The sequence below is a fragment of the Phalaenopsis equestris genome, unplaced genomic scaffold (assembly GCF_001263595.1).
Source record: "Phalaenopsis equestris unplaced genomic scaffold, ASM126359v1 Scaffold000002, whole genome shotgun sequence".
In the NCBI taxonomy this organism is placed as follows: Eukaryota; Viridiplantae; Streptophyta; class Magnoliopsida; order Asparagales; family Orchidaceae; genus Phalaenopsis; species Phalaenopsis equestris.
Genome location: NW_018164444.1, coordinates 31,905,543 through 31,926,274, shown reverse-complemented (window position 1 = coordinate 31,926,274; position 20,732 = coordinate 31,905,543). Strand labels below are relative to the sequence as shown.

Below are 20,732 nucleotides of genomic sequence, written 5' to 3'. Positions count from 1 at the left end.
GTGTAGGGAGGTGTTGGCTAGAACACTGTACATTCTGTCACAAAATGAATTAATTAGAGGAGCTATGGAAAGATTTCAACATTCTTCTGAAATAATAAGTCGTTGTTTTTCTAAAGGCATACAGACTCTTGTTAGCTTAGCAACTAAAAAAATTAAATCGGATGATCCATCATTTGCCACCACTCCAGAACAAATTGCCAACAATCCTCGATACATGTCATATTTCAAGGTAACTATGAGTGATTTTATTTTATTACTTATCATACGATTCATAATATTATTACTCTCTAACAAACAATTAAACAAAATTGTATTTGTGCAATTGACAGTACCCACGTTGATGTCTGACTACTCAACCACGAGAATGTTGCATACATCGGTCGGAGTGGTTCAACAGCTCAGAATGTAATGGTTGTATGTGACTTCAACATGTGTTTTACTTTTGTAGTGGCGGGTTGGGAAGGGAGTGCACATGACAGTCAGATTTTCTCCTTTGCCACTAAGAATAGATCACAGTGTTTCTCTCACCCCCAATCAGGTTAGGTTTGCTTTGCAATTTGTTTATCTGAGCATGTAATCTTTTTAATTAACAGTGTTTTTCGTACCAGGAAAATATTATCTGGTTGATGTCGGATATCTCATGCAAAGAGGATACCTGAAGCCCTATCCTGACACACAATATCATCTTCCTGATTTTGAGAGAGCAAGTGGCATCGTCCGTGGCAGAAAGGAAATGTTTAATAAACGTCACTCATCTTTACGCGGGGTAATTGAAAGAACATTTGGGGTTTTGAAGAAAAAATGGGTCATCCTACGTGATATGTTGTCGTATCTTTTCCAAAAGCAGGTGCAAATTGTGGTTGCAACAATGACACAACATAACTTCATCCGAAGAATTTTCTCACGATCAGATACAAACTTTAGTATGGCTGATAATGATGAACTGAATGTCTTCGAGCAAACTCCTGGAATTGTGGGTGGGAATTCATTACCTGAGAATGATGTAGACTCTAATGAATTTGGAGATCATAATGGTGAAGGTTTGACTGATATGATTGCTTTAAGGGAGTCTATCACAGATGCTATCTGTGATTGCTGATCTACTAAGTTTTTCTTTAATAAGATTATAGGTTTATATTCATATGCTTATAATTTTGGTTTTTGTTAAAATATCTTGATCTGAAATTTGGTTTTTTTGTTTTTTTCGCAGTCATACACACATGCTTTTAGGATATCAGTTACGGACAGAGGTATTTTGTGTTATTGTGGACTACTGTCTCTGTTTCTCGTGTCATGTCTGTCTCGTAGCTTTGGGAGACAGTTATACGATTGTGCCAAGGGTGTTTCAGCTCGTTGCAGTTTCTTCCGGTGGGCTGACAGTCCCACATATTACACTTCCAGCAGTCATGGGAATGCGATGTTTTCCAAGGTTGATAGTGCAGATGACGAGAGACATAGTCAGTTTCAAATTAAATATTTTAATATTTTTCATTATAGTTGTACTTGTTTTTGTACTTTTTTATTTCTTCTGGTACTTACGAGAATGTGAGAACTGTATGTTATCTTTTGGAACCGATCTGTGATGATTATATGCTTCTGCACTACCAATAAGCTATTCTGAATAAGCTGTCCCAAACAGTTTTAGCAGACAGGGGCAGGAATGTCATTTAACTACCAATAAGCTAATATGAATAAACTGCCACAAACAGCAGGCCAGATTATTCTGATAATCTGCAGATTATTAGATTATCAAAACAATCTGCTTATCAGCAGATTATAAATAATCAACAGTTGCGTCAAACATACCATTAGTCATTATTCCATTTGATCTCTTTTTGCCCATGCTTGAGCTTATCTAAGCTTATTAACTCGAAGTTCATATCGCTTGAATTTTAAAACTTTGAAGTGTCTCTTCGGGGCTCGCTTTATTTTTTGTTTTCTTTAATAAAGTTTAAATCTTATTTGGAGACTTTAAATGATGTTATTTGGGCTGCTCAAAACTGTTGTTTGGAGAGGGCTTTAAACACCTTTTGGGGGATGATTTGATCATTGTTTTGAAAGATGCTTGAAGGGGGATGTTTGATTATCTAAACTATGGAATATATGGGATCTGTTTGGTCACATATTTTCCAAAATTAAAACATTATTTCTAAATCAAATTACATATATTTATATTAAATTAAATTTAAATCATTTTTCAAAAATAACGACAGACAAATTTTTGGCGACTTCGCTGGAGAGTAGTTTTTTTCTCCATTAAAATCAGAAGATTTTGTCTTCATACATCAGTAATGTGTTTATGTCCCTAGTGGGACAGAGTACCATTCTTTCGTTGGCATGCCTCACTCATTTTTGCCTTGAGCGGGTATAGTCAACTCTTTTGGATTCTAGAAACTTCTGTTTAATCACCCTAAACAAGGAAGTTCAAGAATCTTTAGACCTTTGAGGTAGGTTGGATCCCCAATAGGTGTGGAGTGATGAGTGGGTAAGATTCGAAGCGAATTCTTTCTCGAGTTTAGTCTCTCCCCATTCCTTTGGAATAGGTCCTAAATTTCAAAATCATTTTGTCCTCCTAAGATCATACAAGATACATCTTTTACAATAACAACACAACAACCAAAACAACATCCATAATCACGAAAACAAAACATTCATAACGACAACAAGACATGACATTCCAAAACAAGCAAAAATAAAATGACATACACAAAAAACAAAATAAACACCCAAAATAATGAAACTAAAAAGACAACAAAAACAAATATACTTGGATAAGTTTCAAAAAGAATCACCCTGTTCACAAGACAAGTGTGCTAACTTAAGTACTTCTGTTAAAATTGCAAGACACGGGATGTCACTGACTTCCGGAAATTTTTCAAATGATAGAGAACTTTTTCACCAAAGTTAGTTTTTTCTTTCGCCATCGGAATGAAATTTGCTATTAACAGGGACGACCTGTCTGATCTGGTAGTAATTAAGTTTAGACAAGGGTTAGATAATGTTGAAGCCAAGTTCAGTGATGTCGCCGTCGTAGTGATGAAGTCTAAGATGGGACAGGTCTGTCGAGCCTATTGTGGAATTCAGCTCGAAGTTTGCTAAAGAATTTCCCCCTCTGAAGAGAGTATTTGTTGGAAAGAACTATGTTCTTGATGTAAAGTCTGCCGTTAGGAACCTCGGGACTGCTCCAAAGACTTTCAGCTTCTACCACCATATTTATTGTCAATGCACCAATTACTCCGCTAACCAAAGGAAAGGAAATTTCGTATGAGGAAGAATCAGTAGATGCCCTTGCCCCGCCGTTTTATATCTTCGAGATTGGGTCCAGCTCAAAGCCCGCACGACTGACCAAGGCACAAAAAAGGAGACACGACAGAAAAATTCTGAGAGCTGAGAAGGCGAAAGCCGCAGAGTTGGTTGCTACTGAGACCGTCCTCCAGCTGGAGTCGGTTTCGCCCGTTCTCCTCTGCTCTGTGAGGGGATGCTGTCTGCGGGATTGTTGCCACTTTACTGTCACCATCTCTCTATAATGATCAAGGTAGTCCACTCAATTTTTTAAAGATTGGCCGAGAAGGAACGTTGTTCCGTTGTCGGGTTACTGAAAAGGTTGGAACGTGTCGTGTCACCACGAATGAAAGCTGGGATCTTAAAGAAATACAGGCCTACCGTTCCTACAAAAATGAGAGTTGCCACCGCCACTGTCACCGATATTGATACCGTTTCTTCAAGACTTGTAGAACATAGAACTGTAATCTCGTCTGGGTCCGAGAACACTATTTGCCACTGCATATGAAGAATCCTCGAAGGGATCACTCATCGTTGTGTCTGGGCCGCACACTAGGCACCGCACTTCATTCCAATGGGCTGATGTTACTAGCGGGACATCGTGTCTCGAAGCATCGGTATCAAAGAAGAAGTGGCAGAAACCTAGGGTTGTCGGACCGACACTATGGGAAAAGTCGAAGGGCCATCTCCTTAAAAAAGGATTATAAAATAAATGTTTCGGCTACCTGCAACGCAATTACGTCAGTGCTCGACGCAAGAAATGACACTCATCGAGAATCTCCGACTGACCTTAAGACAGTCAAAGGGATATCGATCGAAATTGCCTTAAAGAATCTCAGAGCCGACATTACACAGCTGCCTAAGGAACAAGAAAGGAATGTTAATAATGAAGACTACGACCCGTCAAATTACATGGAAGAAGAGTTCGCATAAATCAACGTTGTTGACTAGTGTCACGTCTTCCTCGCGCAATGCTCCTTTACCTACCGAGGAGAACTCCGCGGATGAATTTCAAATGTTCATTCAACAACGTGACGAACATATTAACCGCCTCGAAAAGAAAATTGAAGAAATGATGACCGCTGTGGCCGCTATTCAAGGACAGTCACAGTTACCACAGATGGCGTCTCTGAATCTGAATCAGCCGAAAATTGTTCATATCACAGATGAGAGGAAAGGGCTCTCTTCTGCCAATAAAGACGAACAGCAGAAAATGGATCCAGTTCAGAGTTTAATACAAGAAAAAGACATTAAACAAACGGTTGAACAACAGGTGATAGCAGCCCTGGCTCAGTCTAAAGAAGAGGCATCAGTTCTAAAAGGAAGACCCTACTAGGAGGAGTTCGATGTCGTGCAATATCCCAAGGGTTTTGTACCACCGTCGTTCAAAAATTTTGATGGGACAGGAAACCCCCGACAACGTGTTGCACACTTCTGGACAATTTGCTGCAACACGGGAGATAGTGATGTTTTGTTGTTCTGACTGTTCGTTAGCAGCCTTTCGGGAGTTGCTTTCGACTGGTACGTGGAGCCGACGAATGGTTCAGCAAAGATTTTTGTAGAAATGAAAAATTTCTTTGTTAAGCGGTTCGCTGGAGCTCAACACCATATCATCGTTGGTGATATTTTAGTAGAGCGACCGAAGCCAACAAAAACTTTGGTTGACTATATTCTGCGTTAGAGAAACTTAAGCATGAGATGTGAACCACAGCTCCAGGAGCAGCATGCAGTAGAAATTTTGTTGAAAAATATTTATGGACCAGTTAGATTTCCCCTTAAGGGACTTACAATTAAAACCTTCGAAAAGCTACTCAATAAAGTTGAGACTCTCCAAGAGGAGGCCAAGGAGCTAGGTTTCATCGAGAAAATAGAAAATAAAAGACCGGAGGAAATCTTTAAGAATAAGCTCGGAATTGTGGCGACAACGAACAAAGGCAAGCGTCCAATGCAGATTCATGCCAAGCAAACTCAACAAATCTACAGACATCTGCAGTAGTACAATCGACAGTACGAACAACAATTACTTCAATAGAGATCCTATCAAACAGAGGGAAGGTAGGGTTCGTCTACAAACGAGCCGTCTAGTATAGTGTATTCTTTAAAAAATGAAGCAGTGTCGAAGATGTTTCAGTATCTAATCAAGAATTCCGAATTCAGATTACTAGAGCCAAAGAAGCCAAACAAAGTTCATAAGAAGGATCACCCTAGATACTGCCCATATCACATGTTGTTTGGGTGCCAACATATAAGGTTGCATCAGCTATTATAAAGAGTGGCTCGAAAAGAACTTAAAAAATGGGAACATTACAATCCCGAAAGAGTTTTTGAAAGAACCTGAAAAAAATTTGATCAATATGACTTCGGCTGATCCAATTGTTTTAATCGACTCCTGCGCAACTGATGCGGGATGAAATATAATTGGAGTGAAGCCTTTCGAGTAAATATCTATATTCAAACTCCTTCACCGCAGGCTGCAATACAAAGGTCGAAACCTTCTCCCTATTGAGGGATGGTAGGTTTCATCTTTCGAATATTACCGTTGGTGAGAGAATATCAGTGAGATCATCGTTGGTTGATCCCAACCCTCCCACCACAGTAATATAAGAAAAAAAAGAAGCTTGTCATTGTTCAAATTTCATCAGTATTTGAAACTGAAGATGTTTTTTTGTACAGATTCCAACGATGATTTTACATCAAATGAAATATCTTTTTGGAAAAAAAATTAACTCTGACGTTCAAGGTTCGATCAAGAAGAGGAACGACTCAAGATAAATATTATGGTGTTTTGATAAAATTATGACTATAGGAAAGAATGAAATTAATGTCTCAATAGTTGGGTCTTCCACTTTAAAAAACTCTGACTGGGTCCTAAACAAATTTCAGAACAAAATAGTATGACTGAAATACGAGTAATTGACTGAAGATATTTCGAGACTTTTAATATTCTATCAAGTGATTAAGTCCTCACTTTTGAACGAATTATAATATCTCAGAATCGACATTAAGAGACACTTGAGAATTTTTAATTATGAGAGTTTAGACATTCAAAATCTTTAAACTGTGCTTCATCATATATATTCATTCTAAAAAAAAATGAGATAAAAATATATTATGTGCGAGGCTCCCTGAGAAAAAACTTGAGGCAAGCATGAAATTAACAATTGTTGCCTAAGTTTAGACATTCAAAATCATTAAAATTTGTTTCACTAGATATAGTAATTCTCAGTGAAAAAAAATTAGTGAAAGACTTGTTTCAAAAAAAAAAAAAGTTTCATTAAGAAGAAGTTTGAAGTAAGCACAAAATCAAAAATCGGTGTTTGAATTCTCCCCTGATTAATAAAACTTAAAAACTTTCTTAAGAAAATTCTTCCGATATTATATTAGACAAAGGGTAAGTAATGTTGGATTATATGGTTGGCTATTAACTGATTCAAAAATCTTTTTGGGAAATGAAAAATGTTTTAATCGCGTGATCAAAAGGTTTGAAATCCGTTTAGGCTCAGAAAGAGAGGATTAAGAGAAAGGGGTATCTTATTAGTAAATAAAAAATAAATAAATAAATAACACACATCAAACCAAAAAAAAAAATTCAACATCAAATCAAATAAAATCAAAACCAACAGTCAAAATCCAAATAAAAACTTCAAACTTCAATTTCGACCTGGTTAGGTTGAGTCTTCTCGACCTATCGCTAGCGTCACTGTTTTCGTCCCGAAGTTTCCTTTCACAGGAACTCTGGGTCATATTTCTCGCAAGGAAGAGTTTAGTTGGCTCTATCTATATAGAACCACACTCTTCTTTTCACTTTTACGAGAGTATATTTTGGATATTGTTTTGACCTAGAGCTAGAAGGTTTACGACCTTTGGAGTTGTGATCATTTGGAGACGGCACGCCTCTAAGCATATACGAAGGAACTTCTGTTCTAAAGTGTATCTTAGGAGGAGAGGCTAGTCTTCGATTAGCTCCGGATGACGGGTGGAACGAGTTTCCACAAAATCCACAAAAATTTCATAAATTTTCACAAATTCCATAATTACACAAATTTCTACAAAGCTTACAAATCTCAGCAAATCTTCACAATTTTGCAACTTCGCATGTCTTCGTACCTCTGCAAATCTTCACAATTAACATAATTTTCAATACTACATTTCTACACAAACTTACACGACACTTCATATATTTTTTTCACAATTCCTCGACATTTTCCTGAGATTTGGCGTAAATTTCTCAACGGTTGCTATTCCTTGACTAGATCCAGTTCGGATGTAACTTCTCTCGACGGTTTTCAGATCTGGTATAGTCTCTTTGCACCCACAAATCTCTACAAATATCTAAGCATATCATTTGGTCCTAGTCCTTTCTCAGCAAACACATTTGGGATAAGCTCTGTCATATTCTTCCTCAGCACATTCGGGATATGTTCTGTCCTATTATTTCTCAACAAACACATTTGGGATGGGCTCTGTCCTATTTTTCTCAGCACATTTGGGATAGGTTTTGTCCTATTTCTTTCTCAGCACACACATTGGTTCTGTCTTATTCTTTCTCAAAACATTTGGGATAGGTTCTATCCTATTCTTTCTCAGCAAACACATTTGGGATTGGCCCTTTCATATTCTTCCTAAGCACATTTGGGATAGGTTCTGTCACATTCTTCCTTAGCAAATTTTGGATAGATTCTATCCTATTCTTTCTCAGCACACATTTTGGATAGGTTCTGTCCTATTCTTCCTAAGCACATTTGGGATAGTTTCTGTCCTATTCTTTCTCAGCACACACATTTGGGATAGGCTCAACCCTACTCCTTTCTCAACACACAAACGCATTTTGACAAATGCATTTGGGATAGGCTCAGCCCTACTCCTTTCTCAGCACACACACACATTTTGGGATAGGCTCAGCCCTACTCCCTTCTCAGCACATTTGAGATATGTTAAACCCTAATCCTTTCTCAGCACTCCTAACAATCATATCGCTTCAAACAATCATCATAACAATCTCTGCAAGAAACAATCATAACAATCTCTGCAAGACAAACAATCATAACAGCCCACATCAACCAAAAACAAACGAAGCACAACCAAACCAACCGAGACAAAAAAAACAAAACAAATCAAAACAAGACAACAAAAACAAACATCACAAACCAAAAAAAAACATCACTAATCAAAATAAGACAGCGAAACTACAAAAATCAAATTCTTTCATCTCCATCGAAAACAATTAAAAAAAAAATTCAATCTAAATCTTGCCTTTGAGTTGGGAATTTCTCGGAGAAAACCCTAGCTCAAATTCCATTTTTGACTTGTACTTGGTCTCTGTTCTAAGTACACTTGCTTAGACAAGCTTTTGGGTTTTGTTGATTGATTCGGTCAACACCAATACGAGTGACATGCTTGTGCAGCACACTACAACTATTGGAGGTCCATTTGTTTACCTCATTTTTGAGATCTTCCTAATTCCTCCTTAGAAGCCTAGGATCTAGCCATAGGACTTTCCCACTGACTATCCTAGAGGACTAGAAATGTGACTCACACATTTAGAAACTCAAACCACCTCTTAGTTCTTTTTGGAGGCATCATATAGATGGTTTCAAGCCAACTCCATTTGATTGAGTGGTTAGGGCTAAAAGCCATCACCATTTGGAGTGAGTGGCAAGGAGCACGAGCTATCACTATTGGGTTGAGTGGCTAAGACCAACATGTGGAGGCTCAAAGAGAGCTCCCATAGAATCGAAAGGTCTTAAGAAATCCCTTCATGGCTTGGCCGTGCACACATTCACACATTAGAAACGCATAAACACCTTAATTAACACATTTGACACACATAAACATCACGATTCACATCACTAACACTTACGTACATTACACCGTTAATTAAAACTAAATTCAATCGTCAAAATAATCGACCACGAACTAAATTTTAAATAAAATAATTTGACGCATTTTTGACCCAATCGTCAACAAAGTTGTCTGAACGGCCCCAGATGACAAAACGGAATGCGCCAACTCGTCCGGAACGTCAATTTCACCTATAAATGACACTCATTTCACTATGATTCCAAGCACGAATAAATTGCACGCAAATCGATGCACCTGAATTAAAATTAAAATAATATAAAAAAGAGAAAATCCCTTATTTAAACTCACGCAAGTCTTCCGAAACCCTAACACACACGTTCAGCCAAAAAACAACTTTGTCGAACATTTCCGAAACTCTTCCCGCTCTTTACAACCGAAACTCCTATTTGGTCGGGCCACACACTCCTCTCTAGAACTCTTCGATACCCTAGCGCCGCTCGGTCCCTGCTCGCACCCGAACTCCCCTGTTCCTACCTTCGGGCCGTGATATATCCTTCGGCTCCCTCTTCTTGCGACCGAACCCCATCGCCAACGCTCTCTGCCAACCTCTTCTTCACGCTAATAACTCTCTCTCTCTTGCTCAGCTTCCTTGTTGGATCGCTAAATCCTCTTGCCAGTTTGCTAGAGCTTTTGCTTGTCTGCTCTATTTTCTTGTTGTTTCCCTAAACATTGCTTGATTTCTCGATACTCTCGCTTGGTGACTCGATTTCTTGTTTGGTTGTGTGATTTTCATCCTTGACCTATACCATTTGTGAGATCATGTCTTCATGTCAATCTCGCTTGAGTCAACATTTTTTTTTTAATTAGTACCCTTGCATGGTTATTTTCTTCTCTTCATTTATTTGATCCAATACCAAAGGCTTTCTTTCAGTCAATATTTGCTCTGATCCATAAAAAAAAGAAAAAAAAAGAAAACAAAGTTATGAAGGGATTTCTCTAATGGATTTTAGAGATGGTTGTATTTTAGCACTGCTCTTATCTTTGCCATGCAATCCATTTCTTTCTCCACCTTACACCATTTCTGAGCTTTACATGTTTGAATGTATTCTTGCTATCTAAAAAAAGAGAAAAAAAGTATAATGGCATGCGATTACTTGTTGGTTTGACATTTAGGGTTTGTTTCGGGCAGCTGCAGCTTATCCTGATAAGGTGCTGATCCGGATAAGCTGGCTGGCTGGTTGTTTAGTTTGTGCGTATAGAAAACAACTGATTTGAAGTTGTTTATGGATAAATGATCATTCTGCCCATATGCAGTAATGTTGTTTGTAACAGAACTGTCATAGCAATATATTTGATACTCGAGAAGCAAAAAACGACTTCAGAACAGTACAAAAAAAATAATAAAGACTTAAAAACGATTAAAAAATGACAATGAATGATATCAAAAATACTATAAAATGATATTATATATGTTTACTTTTATTGGTTATTACATATTATTTATTATAAAATGATAATGAAGGATATAAAAAATATGAATAAATTCAACCATAAAAAAGTGATTGCATATGAATGTTAACTAGTAGAATTCATGCACTTATGAAATTAGTTGGAAATGCTAAGGTAGTATTGTTGAAATTGAAAAGTGATATTGAATTAAAGTATTTTAAATGATACAATTTCTTGGTGACACATCAAATATACATACGCCATTTTTATAAAAAAATACGAATAAAACTCATGCATTAAAATACAAAGTTTGAAATTCAGATAAAAAGATCAAATGATTTAAAAAAAAAGAACGAACCTTGGACCGAGCAAATATCAGCTTTATTTCTCTGTCTTGTGACCTCGTATCAACCCTTTCTGGCTCAATCTGTTAACACATAAATGAGAAGAAGAAGATGAACGTGAACCCCTCATAAGAAGCGATCTTCCACCACCCTATGGACCATCCTCCTCCACTTCCATCTGTGATGGAACCCTAAACTGAACTCTCATCCTCAGGTCTTCCAGATGACATCGCATCACTAATCTTGATATCTCTTCCTTACTCCCACCACTCTCGCCTCCACCCCACCGCCTGCGCCCGGTACGCCTTTCTATCCTAATCCAACGATTGATATCATATATTTCCTCCCATCTGAAGGCACAGGAGTAAATACCCGTCGAACGTGCATCCAAGATGCGGGCCGCGGGGTAGATCCCGCGACCTCGTCTACTAAGAACCAAAAAACAATGTTTCAGTATAATCCCGAGGAACGCACGAACCAAACTCTACGGCGGCGGCGTTTTCGCCGATCAGCTGCCCTAAACAGGCCCTTAATTTATTCATGATGCTTGTTGAGGTGGAATGAAATATGAAGAAGCTTATGACACTCTTTGTCTCATATGATTCTTGCAAATCTTGAAACACTTCAGTTTCGACTATTGGGTGTTTTGCTGGTTAAGATCAGTCATCTCATACTCTCTTTCTTGCAATTAAGGATGGCTTTAGAAAATGTTTATCATGTTTTTTTTATTGCTTATTGGTTCTCTATCATTTGCAATTAAAATAAAATCCAAATATTAACATAATCTTTGAGATTCGGATAAAGATTTGCTAATCATCAGAAGGCTTATGTGTACATTATGCTTTGCTAAGTGTTCTCTTATGGAAACGATTCGATGAGCTCATGGTTCTTGCTTGAGAATATTTAGTGTGTTACCTGGAAAATCAAATGAAGGAAAATACAAGTCTTGTCAAGAAGGTGACAGATGAATTATCAAAAGAATTATTCAATGATGAATTATTTAAAGTTGGGTTAAATTCGCATACATCCTTTTCAAAAGAATTATTCAATGATGAATTATCTTTGTCCTTTTCATTTTGGAACTTGTATATAATGAATGTCGGATTATTAATTGTCCAAGGATTCACGTGAGGTAATATCATTTTGCGTTATTACTCTTTTAATAGGAACTAAATCATTAGTACACCCGCATATATTTGCACATTTGATAATTAAATCTTAGGAGTTTAATGGTGTGTTCTTTGTATTTGCTTGCAAATAGAATACATGTACATGAGGAAATGTTTGTTTCACTATTTGCTTGGAAGAGTTAGACAAATGTTTCATTCTATTTGATGCTTTATTTTCGTTGAATTTATGAAAGGCGGGCTTGTCCTACTTATCTTAAAGGATTCGATTATGCAAATAACTTAGTCATTATCCCATTCGATGCCTCTTTTTGCCCATGCTTGAGCTAACATAAGCTTATAAACTCGAAGTTCATATTGCTTGAATTTTAAAAGTTTGAAGTGTCTTTTCGGGGATCGCTTTATTTATCGTTTTCTTTAATAAAGTTTAAACATTATTTGTAGACTTTAAATGATGTTATTTGGGCTGACCAAAAATGTTGTTTGAAGAGGGCTTTAAACACCTTTTGGGGGCTGATTTGATCATTGTTTTAAAAGAATTTAAACGCTTTTAGGTCGATTCACTTACAAGTTTGCCCCTTTACTTTGTTGATTTCTTTTTAGAAGTGGACTGACCTCATTCTCCATTTATTTAGATTTGTTTTCTTTTTTCTTGCAAATGATTTAAGTCAAAAAATAAGAAGTTCTGCTTTAATTATTTGGAAAACACTTAAAAGATATTTAATGTTTTGTTTTACTTGTTCGTTTTTTTTAATGATTTGTTTAGATCTTCTTATACTTGATTTTCTAGCAATTTATTTAAGTTTCCTGCAATTTACTATTCTCCTAGGTGCATTATTCACTTTACAAAATTTGCAAAACCCCTAGGGTGGAGAACGGTTGGACACCCTGTTATGAGGTACACCGCGACAAGCCACTGACTGAACCATTGCATGTACTCCTTAAACCCGAAACTCGAAGCTTTTACGACATGGAGTAAGCAAAAAGAGGAGGTGGTCGTCATTCTACAACAACAAGACAAGTCTGCACCAACTAAACCCTTCTCTAATTTAAATAACAAGTCATAGGACTTCGAAGTGGTCTTCCTAGCATGACATAAATACTCACATTGTCTTTTAAGCTTTTGCACAACTCTATTGTACAATATAAGTCCTAACACTTTTAGGATTCCGAGATTGTAGTGTTGTACGGTGTAAATTGATGCGGGTAGATTTAGTGTGTAAATTTTGCAAATATCTTTCAATATTACAAAATACACACGACACATATAGCAATAAATATGCAATATAATCTCAACAAAAATACATTTTATGAAAATAGTTTATATTTAAAACTCGAAAATAGTTTATATTTAAATCTCTTTTTAAACTATCAAATCCCCTTTAAAATCAACGTAGGTATACGTATCGTTCAAGTAATAAAGAACTCTAATGGAGTCCTAGATATCAATCCCACAGAAAAGATTAAAAAACCTATAAATAAATTCTTAAAATTATTTTATAATTCAAAAATACAAAAATAAAAGTAAAGTGTGAAGTTTGAATATTAACCACTAAAGTGAATGTTATATAAAATGCAGTTGAAAGACAGAATTAACTAACTAAAACTAAACTTTGAAAAGTAAAATTACGAAAACTAAACAAAATTTTTGTTGATGTAAGATTCAAATTTAAGAAAACATCATTTTTCTTTACAATGGTATATGGATTGTGAATAAATTTAAATCATTTGAAAATATATATAAAAACAGTTTTGTGTCAAATATGAGCAATCTTATTTTTTATCCTCTTCAAAGTTATAAAAAACATTGACTAATCCAGAATTTGGTCTCTAATTTCGTGGCTAAGAGGGGGAGGCTGGGAGGATACCGACTGCCACTCCAGAGCTCACACTACTCCCATCCCACCCCTGAGGGCTAACAATCTCACATTAGTTTCCAATCAACTGGACCAAATTGAAGATTTTAATTTGTCACCTTAAAATCTTCAATTCTGCATCCAACAAAGTATATTTCCCTATTTATTTGCACTCAATTCCATGGATGACATACTCTCCTATGAAATCAAATGTGATTCTCCACCTATTGTAGAAATCATAGTCATTTTCAGAACATATGTTTCTCAACATGTTTTAACATTTAAATTGGCCAGATCAAAAATTAAATGAAGATCGGAGTTCAAATTATCACAAATTATTAACATTTAAAATCATAAAAAATAAAATCAATTTTTCACAAAATCACACCTCAAAATAGGGAAAAGAATAAAAAAGACTACTCAGAATTAATGAGAATGATAAGACAAAACACGAATTTGATATATAAAAACAAGTTTACAAAATAAAAGAAATAAAAGACACAACTTATCTCACAATACTTCCCAAGCAAAATCCCTAGAAGTTCTCTCCAAATTTTTTTCTCTTTACAAGCACACTCAATTCTCTCTTAAAAGTGTAATGAAGAAGAAATCTTTCACCTTCTCTCTCTTCTTACAACCCTAGAAGAAAATCTCTTCTTGTTCTCTCGCATTTCACGCCACCCCCACTTTCTTGTCCTTTCCGTCCCCCCTTAAACTCCTTGAAATCTTCCTCTTTTATTTTGGGCTGCCTCTTTTCAAAAGAAATTCAAAATTCCCTCCAAAATTCCCTCCAAAAATCAACTCTTTTGAATTCAAAAAATGGGTTATTTTATCCAAGAGATATATCCTTTTATAAAAGAACATTTCAAAGTGTCTAGATGCATTGAATTACTTCAATAGGTGTGTTAAAAACAAGTGTCCCTTTAAAAATTCGCACAAAATTCGTCTCGAACCACCTTAATTCGCAAAAAGTCGTCTCTGGCGCATCATGCGCCAAGCCTCTGTCAAACGACGCATCATGCGACATGCCTCTGTCAAATGACGCGTCATGAGCCAGAATTCTAAAATTCGTTATTTTTGCTCCAAATTTTGTCTTTTTTGTCATTTTTGCTCCAAATACCCAAAAATAATATACATGTAACAAAAACATGAAAATACCCTCTTTTAAAGTGTGATATCACCAAAAATAAATAAAAAATATGTACTTAAAACATTATATTATTTTGATGTATCAAAATCTCCCAATTTTAAATATTACTTGTCCTTAAGTGACACTTTTATTAATAAAAGCTTATGACATAGGATAAAGATTTACTTACAACTTTTATATTTTAGTTTAATTAATAGAATAGTAAAATTTAAGAAAAATTTTTAATAACTTAGATTCAAATTCTAAGTCTAGGAATACTTAGTAATCAAATTTAAGATTCCTGAATTTCTATTCATTTCAAGAAAAATTGCAATTTGTCATATTAAGAACATTTAAAATATTCATATGAAAAAAAACTTCATGAAGACTTAAGTAGGAATGATGTTAATACTCCAATACAAGTTTAGAAATGTAATAAAGCTCATTCCTTAAGTTGATTCAAGTGAAGACAATTTTTTATTAGGTGTCTCCTCAAGCTTCTCTTCACTTATTTTTCTATTCTTTTATTTTCTTTTAAGATCTTTTCAATTCTTTCTTTTCTTTTTCTTTTCTTTTTAATTTCAAGTGAGGATTATTATATCCAGATAGTCTTTAATAGTTTTTAACTTCAATATCTTGTTCTTAAAGTCAAAACTCCATACCTTTCTTCAATTTATAAATTTATATTAATTTATGATTTTTCATAAAGTCTCATTCTTTTTTTTACATGAAACTCTAAAATTATTAATACTTCAAAATTACAACTTCCTTTACTTTAAATAGAAAAGCATAGTTTTATCCCATCATATCAAATATATTTAACTTTAGAATTGACATTCATTATTAAAAACTTTTTACTTAAATTTACCATAATATTTATAAACATAAGTATAGTCATTTAAAGTTAAATCTTAATATCCCCACGTCATGTTAAATTAATTTTAAAAATATAGTTAATTAAGGACAAATAAAATTTAATTTATTTATTTTCAAAAAAAAATTTCTTCCCCCCCAAACTAAAGTTTTAAAGTTATTTAAAAATGTTTTAGTACAAAATTTAATAGGTGAAAGAAAATAGTAAATGCATGAAAATAAAAATTGACCTGTAGAAGATTTCTGATTATGTAACTGGGTTTTGGTATACTGCAGGTACTAACATTAAAAACATACAGGCTTTAAAGCATTAAATGAAACATAATATATTCTAAAGAATTTGCTGAGAATTCTAAAATTTGTTGTTTTGGTCATCCTTTTTGTCATTTTTGTTCTAAATACCTAAAAAATGATATACCTACAAGAAAAACATAAAAATACTCTCATTTAAATTACAATATCACCAAAAATAAACATAAAATATGTACTTAAAATAGTATATTATTTTGGTGTACCATAAATCCTTCTATTTTCTTAGGCTATTTGCACAATTGGGTGTCCAACAAGTGTAAGTCTTAAATAATAAAATAAGCATGATTAAACTTTAAATAAACATAACTCCAAAAATAAAGCCAAACAATAGGATAGTTGGGAAGTCACCGGGGATTTCCTCGGGTCCGTGACATCCCCTATATTTCATTCATTTGACTTTTGAAAATAATTGTTCTTATTTTGAGTCACTCCCTTTTGTTTGTTCCCATGTCCAACTTTAAACACCTGAACTTTGAAATCTTGAAGACAGAATCACTAATTTTAATCAAGAGTTTTTTTAAGTGACTTAAGTCATTTAAGATGTAATTAATTATAGGGGTTTGTCTCTATAGAAAACTTTAGAACACAGGTAATATAAACTCTATCTAATTTCTTATATTAGGTAGAGTAATTTATTGGACATACACGAAGGTTTCGCATACCAAATGAAGTCATAAATTTCGTAGTTTATATAATCGAGCCCCCTTCGTCAGGTAATATGTTTATCTTTTGGGATGAACGTGTCGCTTGAAGGGGGATGTTTGATTATCTAAACTATAAAATATATGAGATCTGTTTGGTCTCATATTTTCCAAAATTAAAATATTATTTCCCAAATCACATTACATATATTTATATTAAATTAAATTTAAATCATTTTTCAAAAATAACGGCCAACAGAAACCACGATAATCTAAAAAGAGATGCGTTGAGCAACAAAAGAACTCATGAGAGTGCGAGTGAAGAGCACATGAAACATAAACGCACGATGAAAAGTGGAAGAAATATTTATTAAAAAAGGAAGGGATTTTGGAGTCCAACTTCATATCTAACATTAATGTTGAAGTTTCAAAAAAAAAAATTTCCATCATTACAATAAAACAAGTCTACAATGAGAATAGTGAAAACAATAAATCAAAATAAATAGATGAGTAATGAAAATTAAAAATTCATAAAAATAACCACATGTGACAAAACAAACATCATAAAGTTTCTTGCATACAATCAAACAAGGGCTACTTTGTTTCTACTCGCTATCAAGGAAAAAAAATATAAACTATATCAAATAGTACAATAAATGAAATAATCCCTTTCCTAACCTGTTGTTGTAAATAAACTCACCCCGAGACAAAAAGCTAACTTTAATCAATTTATTCCATGAACTAGCGAGTCGTCATAGTCTCAACCTTTTAAGTCTTAAAATTTATGATGAATTGACGTGAATTTATTGGGAACTATGAAGGAACTCATCTCTTCCGTAATTAAAAAAAAAACAAGTTTCTTCTTCTCTTCCTCTACATTGAACCAAACCATAGAAAGTTCATCCTCAAGAATATGCATACGACTTGAGTGTAGTCTAGAGAATACTTCAACTCAATAATATTAGGCACCATACTCCGTCTGCGTCTGATAGAATCAAACAAAATTGAGAAACATGAGTCACCGGAGGCGTCGAATTGTGGTTCTCTATATTGTGCACTTATATTGTAGATGGACAAAGAATGGGAAACTCACCCTTATATGCTTGGTTTGTTTCAGATTTTTGCCTATAGGCGTATTCCCTTGCTAGTTGTATCTATGAATAGGAGGTATTATGGCTACATCATGCTCTCAGGTAGTGATTATCCCCTCAATCCCTCCTCTATGTTTCCATCCTCCGTACTTCTAGCCGCCTGCTTGCACCCTCCTATTTCTCCTTGCTTCATAGTCGTCAACACCCTCTCCTAACCCTCCTGATCCAACTGCCAGTCATCCACCTCACCTCTCCCCTGCTTCCTAGCCATCGACAACCATCTCCTACCCCTCGAGATCTTGCCGCCAGCAACCAACTTCCACTTCTCTTTAACCTTAGCCATCGACCGATCTCTCCTAACACTCGAGATCTCACTGCCAATCTCCTGCTTTCCCTCCTCCCTACTCCTAACCACCGGGCACTTTACAGTCGTCTACTTCCAACCACATATTCCTTACCCCCTTCCACTTCAACCCCTCACCACAGTGTCAAAAACACTGTTGTCCTTGGATCTTCCTACCCGGCCCTAGCCGGATATTGTTGTTATTGCGTTCTTTTCTAATTTATTTTGATTATTGTTTACAATCCAACTTGTTATGAGTAATAATATTGTCTTCGATTTGTGGTTTGAATTAAATCCTGGAATCAAAGACTGCAAAAGTTTTGCTCATACTTGTAAGTCATCAAGGAGGTGTCTGTGTCGCACATTTCGCAAACAAATAAAAATTATGATAATGGGTTGAAAAAAATTAATCAATGAGGATAAAGTCATTTGATATGCTAGGTATGCTTGGGAAAATAAAAGATCCAATAAAGTCATCTTAAAGTGTTATTTAGTATGCAGTTTCAAGTAAGAATTAAACAGCTGGTTAAATTTGGATTGTTTTTAGTGTTTAGTTGGACTTGTTATATGGAAGAGAGCAGGAGTTAATGTATTAAAAGTTTTTTGCATTCTGAATTTAGAAAATTTATATCTCATATCCATTTAAATTCTAAATTTGATATAGCAAATCAAAACCATCAAAGTTAACCGAAATTTAATAAATGCCACGCCAAAGAAACTTGTGGGATCTCATAATCTCAAGATTTACTTGTAGACTTGTAGGCAAACGGTTATATGAGCCAAATTTCACATGCAGTCATAATTACTTTCACATTTGCCCTCTTTAAAAAAATAAAAACTAACTAGTTAATAAGTACATCCTTAACAATTCCACCGCTATCCAAACCCTAGGTTTTGTTCGGTCCCTTTTTCACATTCTTTCAAAACGAAAGCATCAAATATAATTACTATGCAGCGCAGTTCTAAGAATCCATCTCGCATTCCATTGTCATGTGTGTAAGAATTTTGTTAAGTCCAACATCCAACTTCAAGCATAAACGAAGATTGTCAAAACCAACAAAGTCGCCAACATCTTGACTGTAAGCATTAACAACTAATGCGAATTAAGAAACGAAAGGCCATTTAAAAATTAAAAGTATAAAAATGAAGCCACATAAGATAATCAAAGCATAAAGAGAAAGCAGAAAGGTAAAATATTTTCGGATTTGCGTGAAAGCAATCATACGTCCAGACGTTTAGGGTCTCGTTGTGGATGGTGAATATACTGAAAAAAGTCTGCTTGAGAGGCCATTCGGAGCGGTAATAACCAATGATGTATTCATTATCCTTGAGATAGCTGGGGAGGGAATGGTATTCGACGAGCTGGTATTTGACCTTCTCCCATAACCTCCGGCCCTTGCTATCTTTTCTTGCCTCCCCTCTTCTCCCCCGAAAACAATCACATCCGACCTCCGCCCTTGGAAACATTCCCACCGAATCTTCTCGATACATCGCGCGCAGCGCTCAAGAGCACCGACGCGGACGCCGATCGGATCGAGAGGGCCACGCGTAATAAGAATTTGAAAAAAAGGGAGAAACCCGTGATCGCCGGCCTCGTACTGATCGACGAATCCAAACATTTTAAGAAACGAAGGCTACGCAGTACACGCTTGCGTTGCCCTCTAGAATTTTCTTCCACCGATTTGACGTTGAATTTGAGCACGGGCGGCAAAATTGGTCTCCGGGTTGGGTTCCAATCGATCCAATCTGAACTGTTTGACCAGAATTCAAATCCCACTATTAAATGTGGTCAAAACTCCAACCTGAATCCGGCCCGCCTACAGCCTTCCTGCCCAATGCTGATTAACAAGATAACTATTAGAGTTGATTGTGGGTCAAATTAAGCTCAATTTTGTGGTGACAGGTCAATTTGAGCTAATTTTCGGTTAACAGGTTGTATTTAGATCAATTTCTAATTTGCAGATCAACTCAAGCCCATGTGAAAAAATTAAACAGGCTACAATTTCTAAACTGAGTCTGACTAAGAAATTGTTCAAGTCGAGTTGGTGCGTCGGGCCTATCAACCTACTCTACTAGGTTACAAAAAAAAAAAAATTCTTTTCACTCTCCCCGCCATCCATTAAGAGTATTCACTCTTTCAAGCTTTATTTCTATCCCCTCCTCCCTTTAAGTTTCTCATGTCCAACATCAAATCCACAGCTACTTTCATGTTCAATTTGTCACTGAAAATAACTCAACCTGAAAACCCCATTTCTACAAGCTCTTCAAAGTGAATGGTTTTGAGAGCTTCCTCGACGGCACCGCAATATATCCTCCATCTCAAACCGGCAGACCAACCGCCCAACACACCTCCAACCACTACTTCCTATGCTAGCAACTCATCGATCATAACCTCTCAACCGTCATCTGCTCCACCACATCCCCCATCATTTTTGCACTATATTCTCAATCTCAAATCCACCAAGGAAATATGACAAACTCTT

The 20,732-nt window shown here is 35.6% G+C and overlaps 1 protein-coding gene across 1 annotated transcript in view; it reads right to left on the bottom strand.

Annotated features, from left to right (window-relative positions):
• LOC110025225 (heptahelical transmembrane protein 4-like) overlaps positions 1-19,890 on the bottom strand; it is a 40,021-nt gene extending 20,131 nt beyond the window's left edge. Inside the window, exon 1 of the mRNA XM_020725605.1 lies at positions 19,475-19,890. Within this exon, the coding sequence (XP_020581264.1) occupies positions 19,475-19,740 (266 nt within the window). The 5' untranslated portion in view covers positions 19,741-19,890. The remainder of the gene's footprint in view (positions 1-19,474) is intronic.
• Positions 19,891-20,732: the final 842 nt, after the last annotated feature.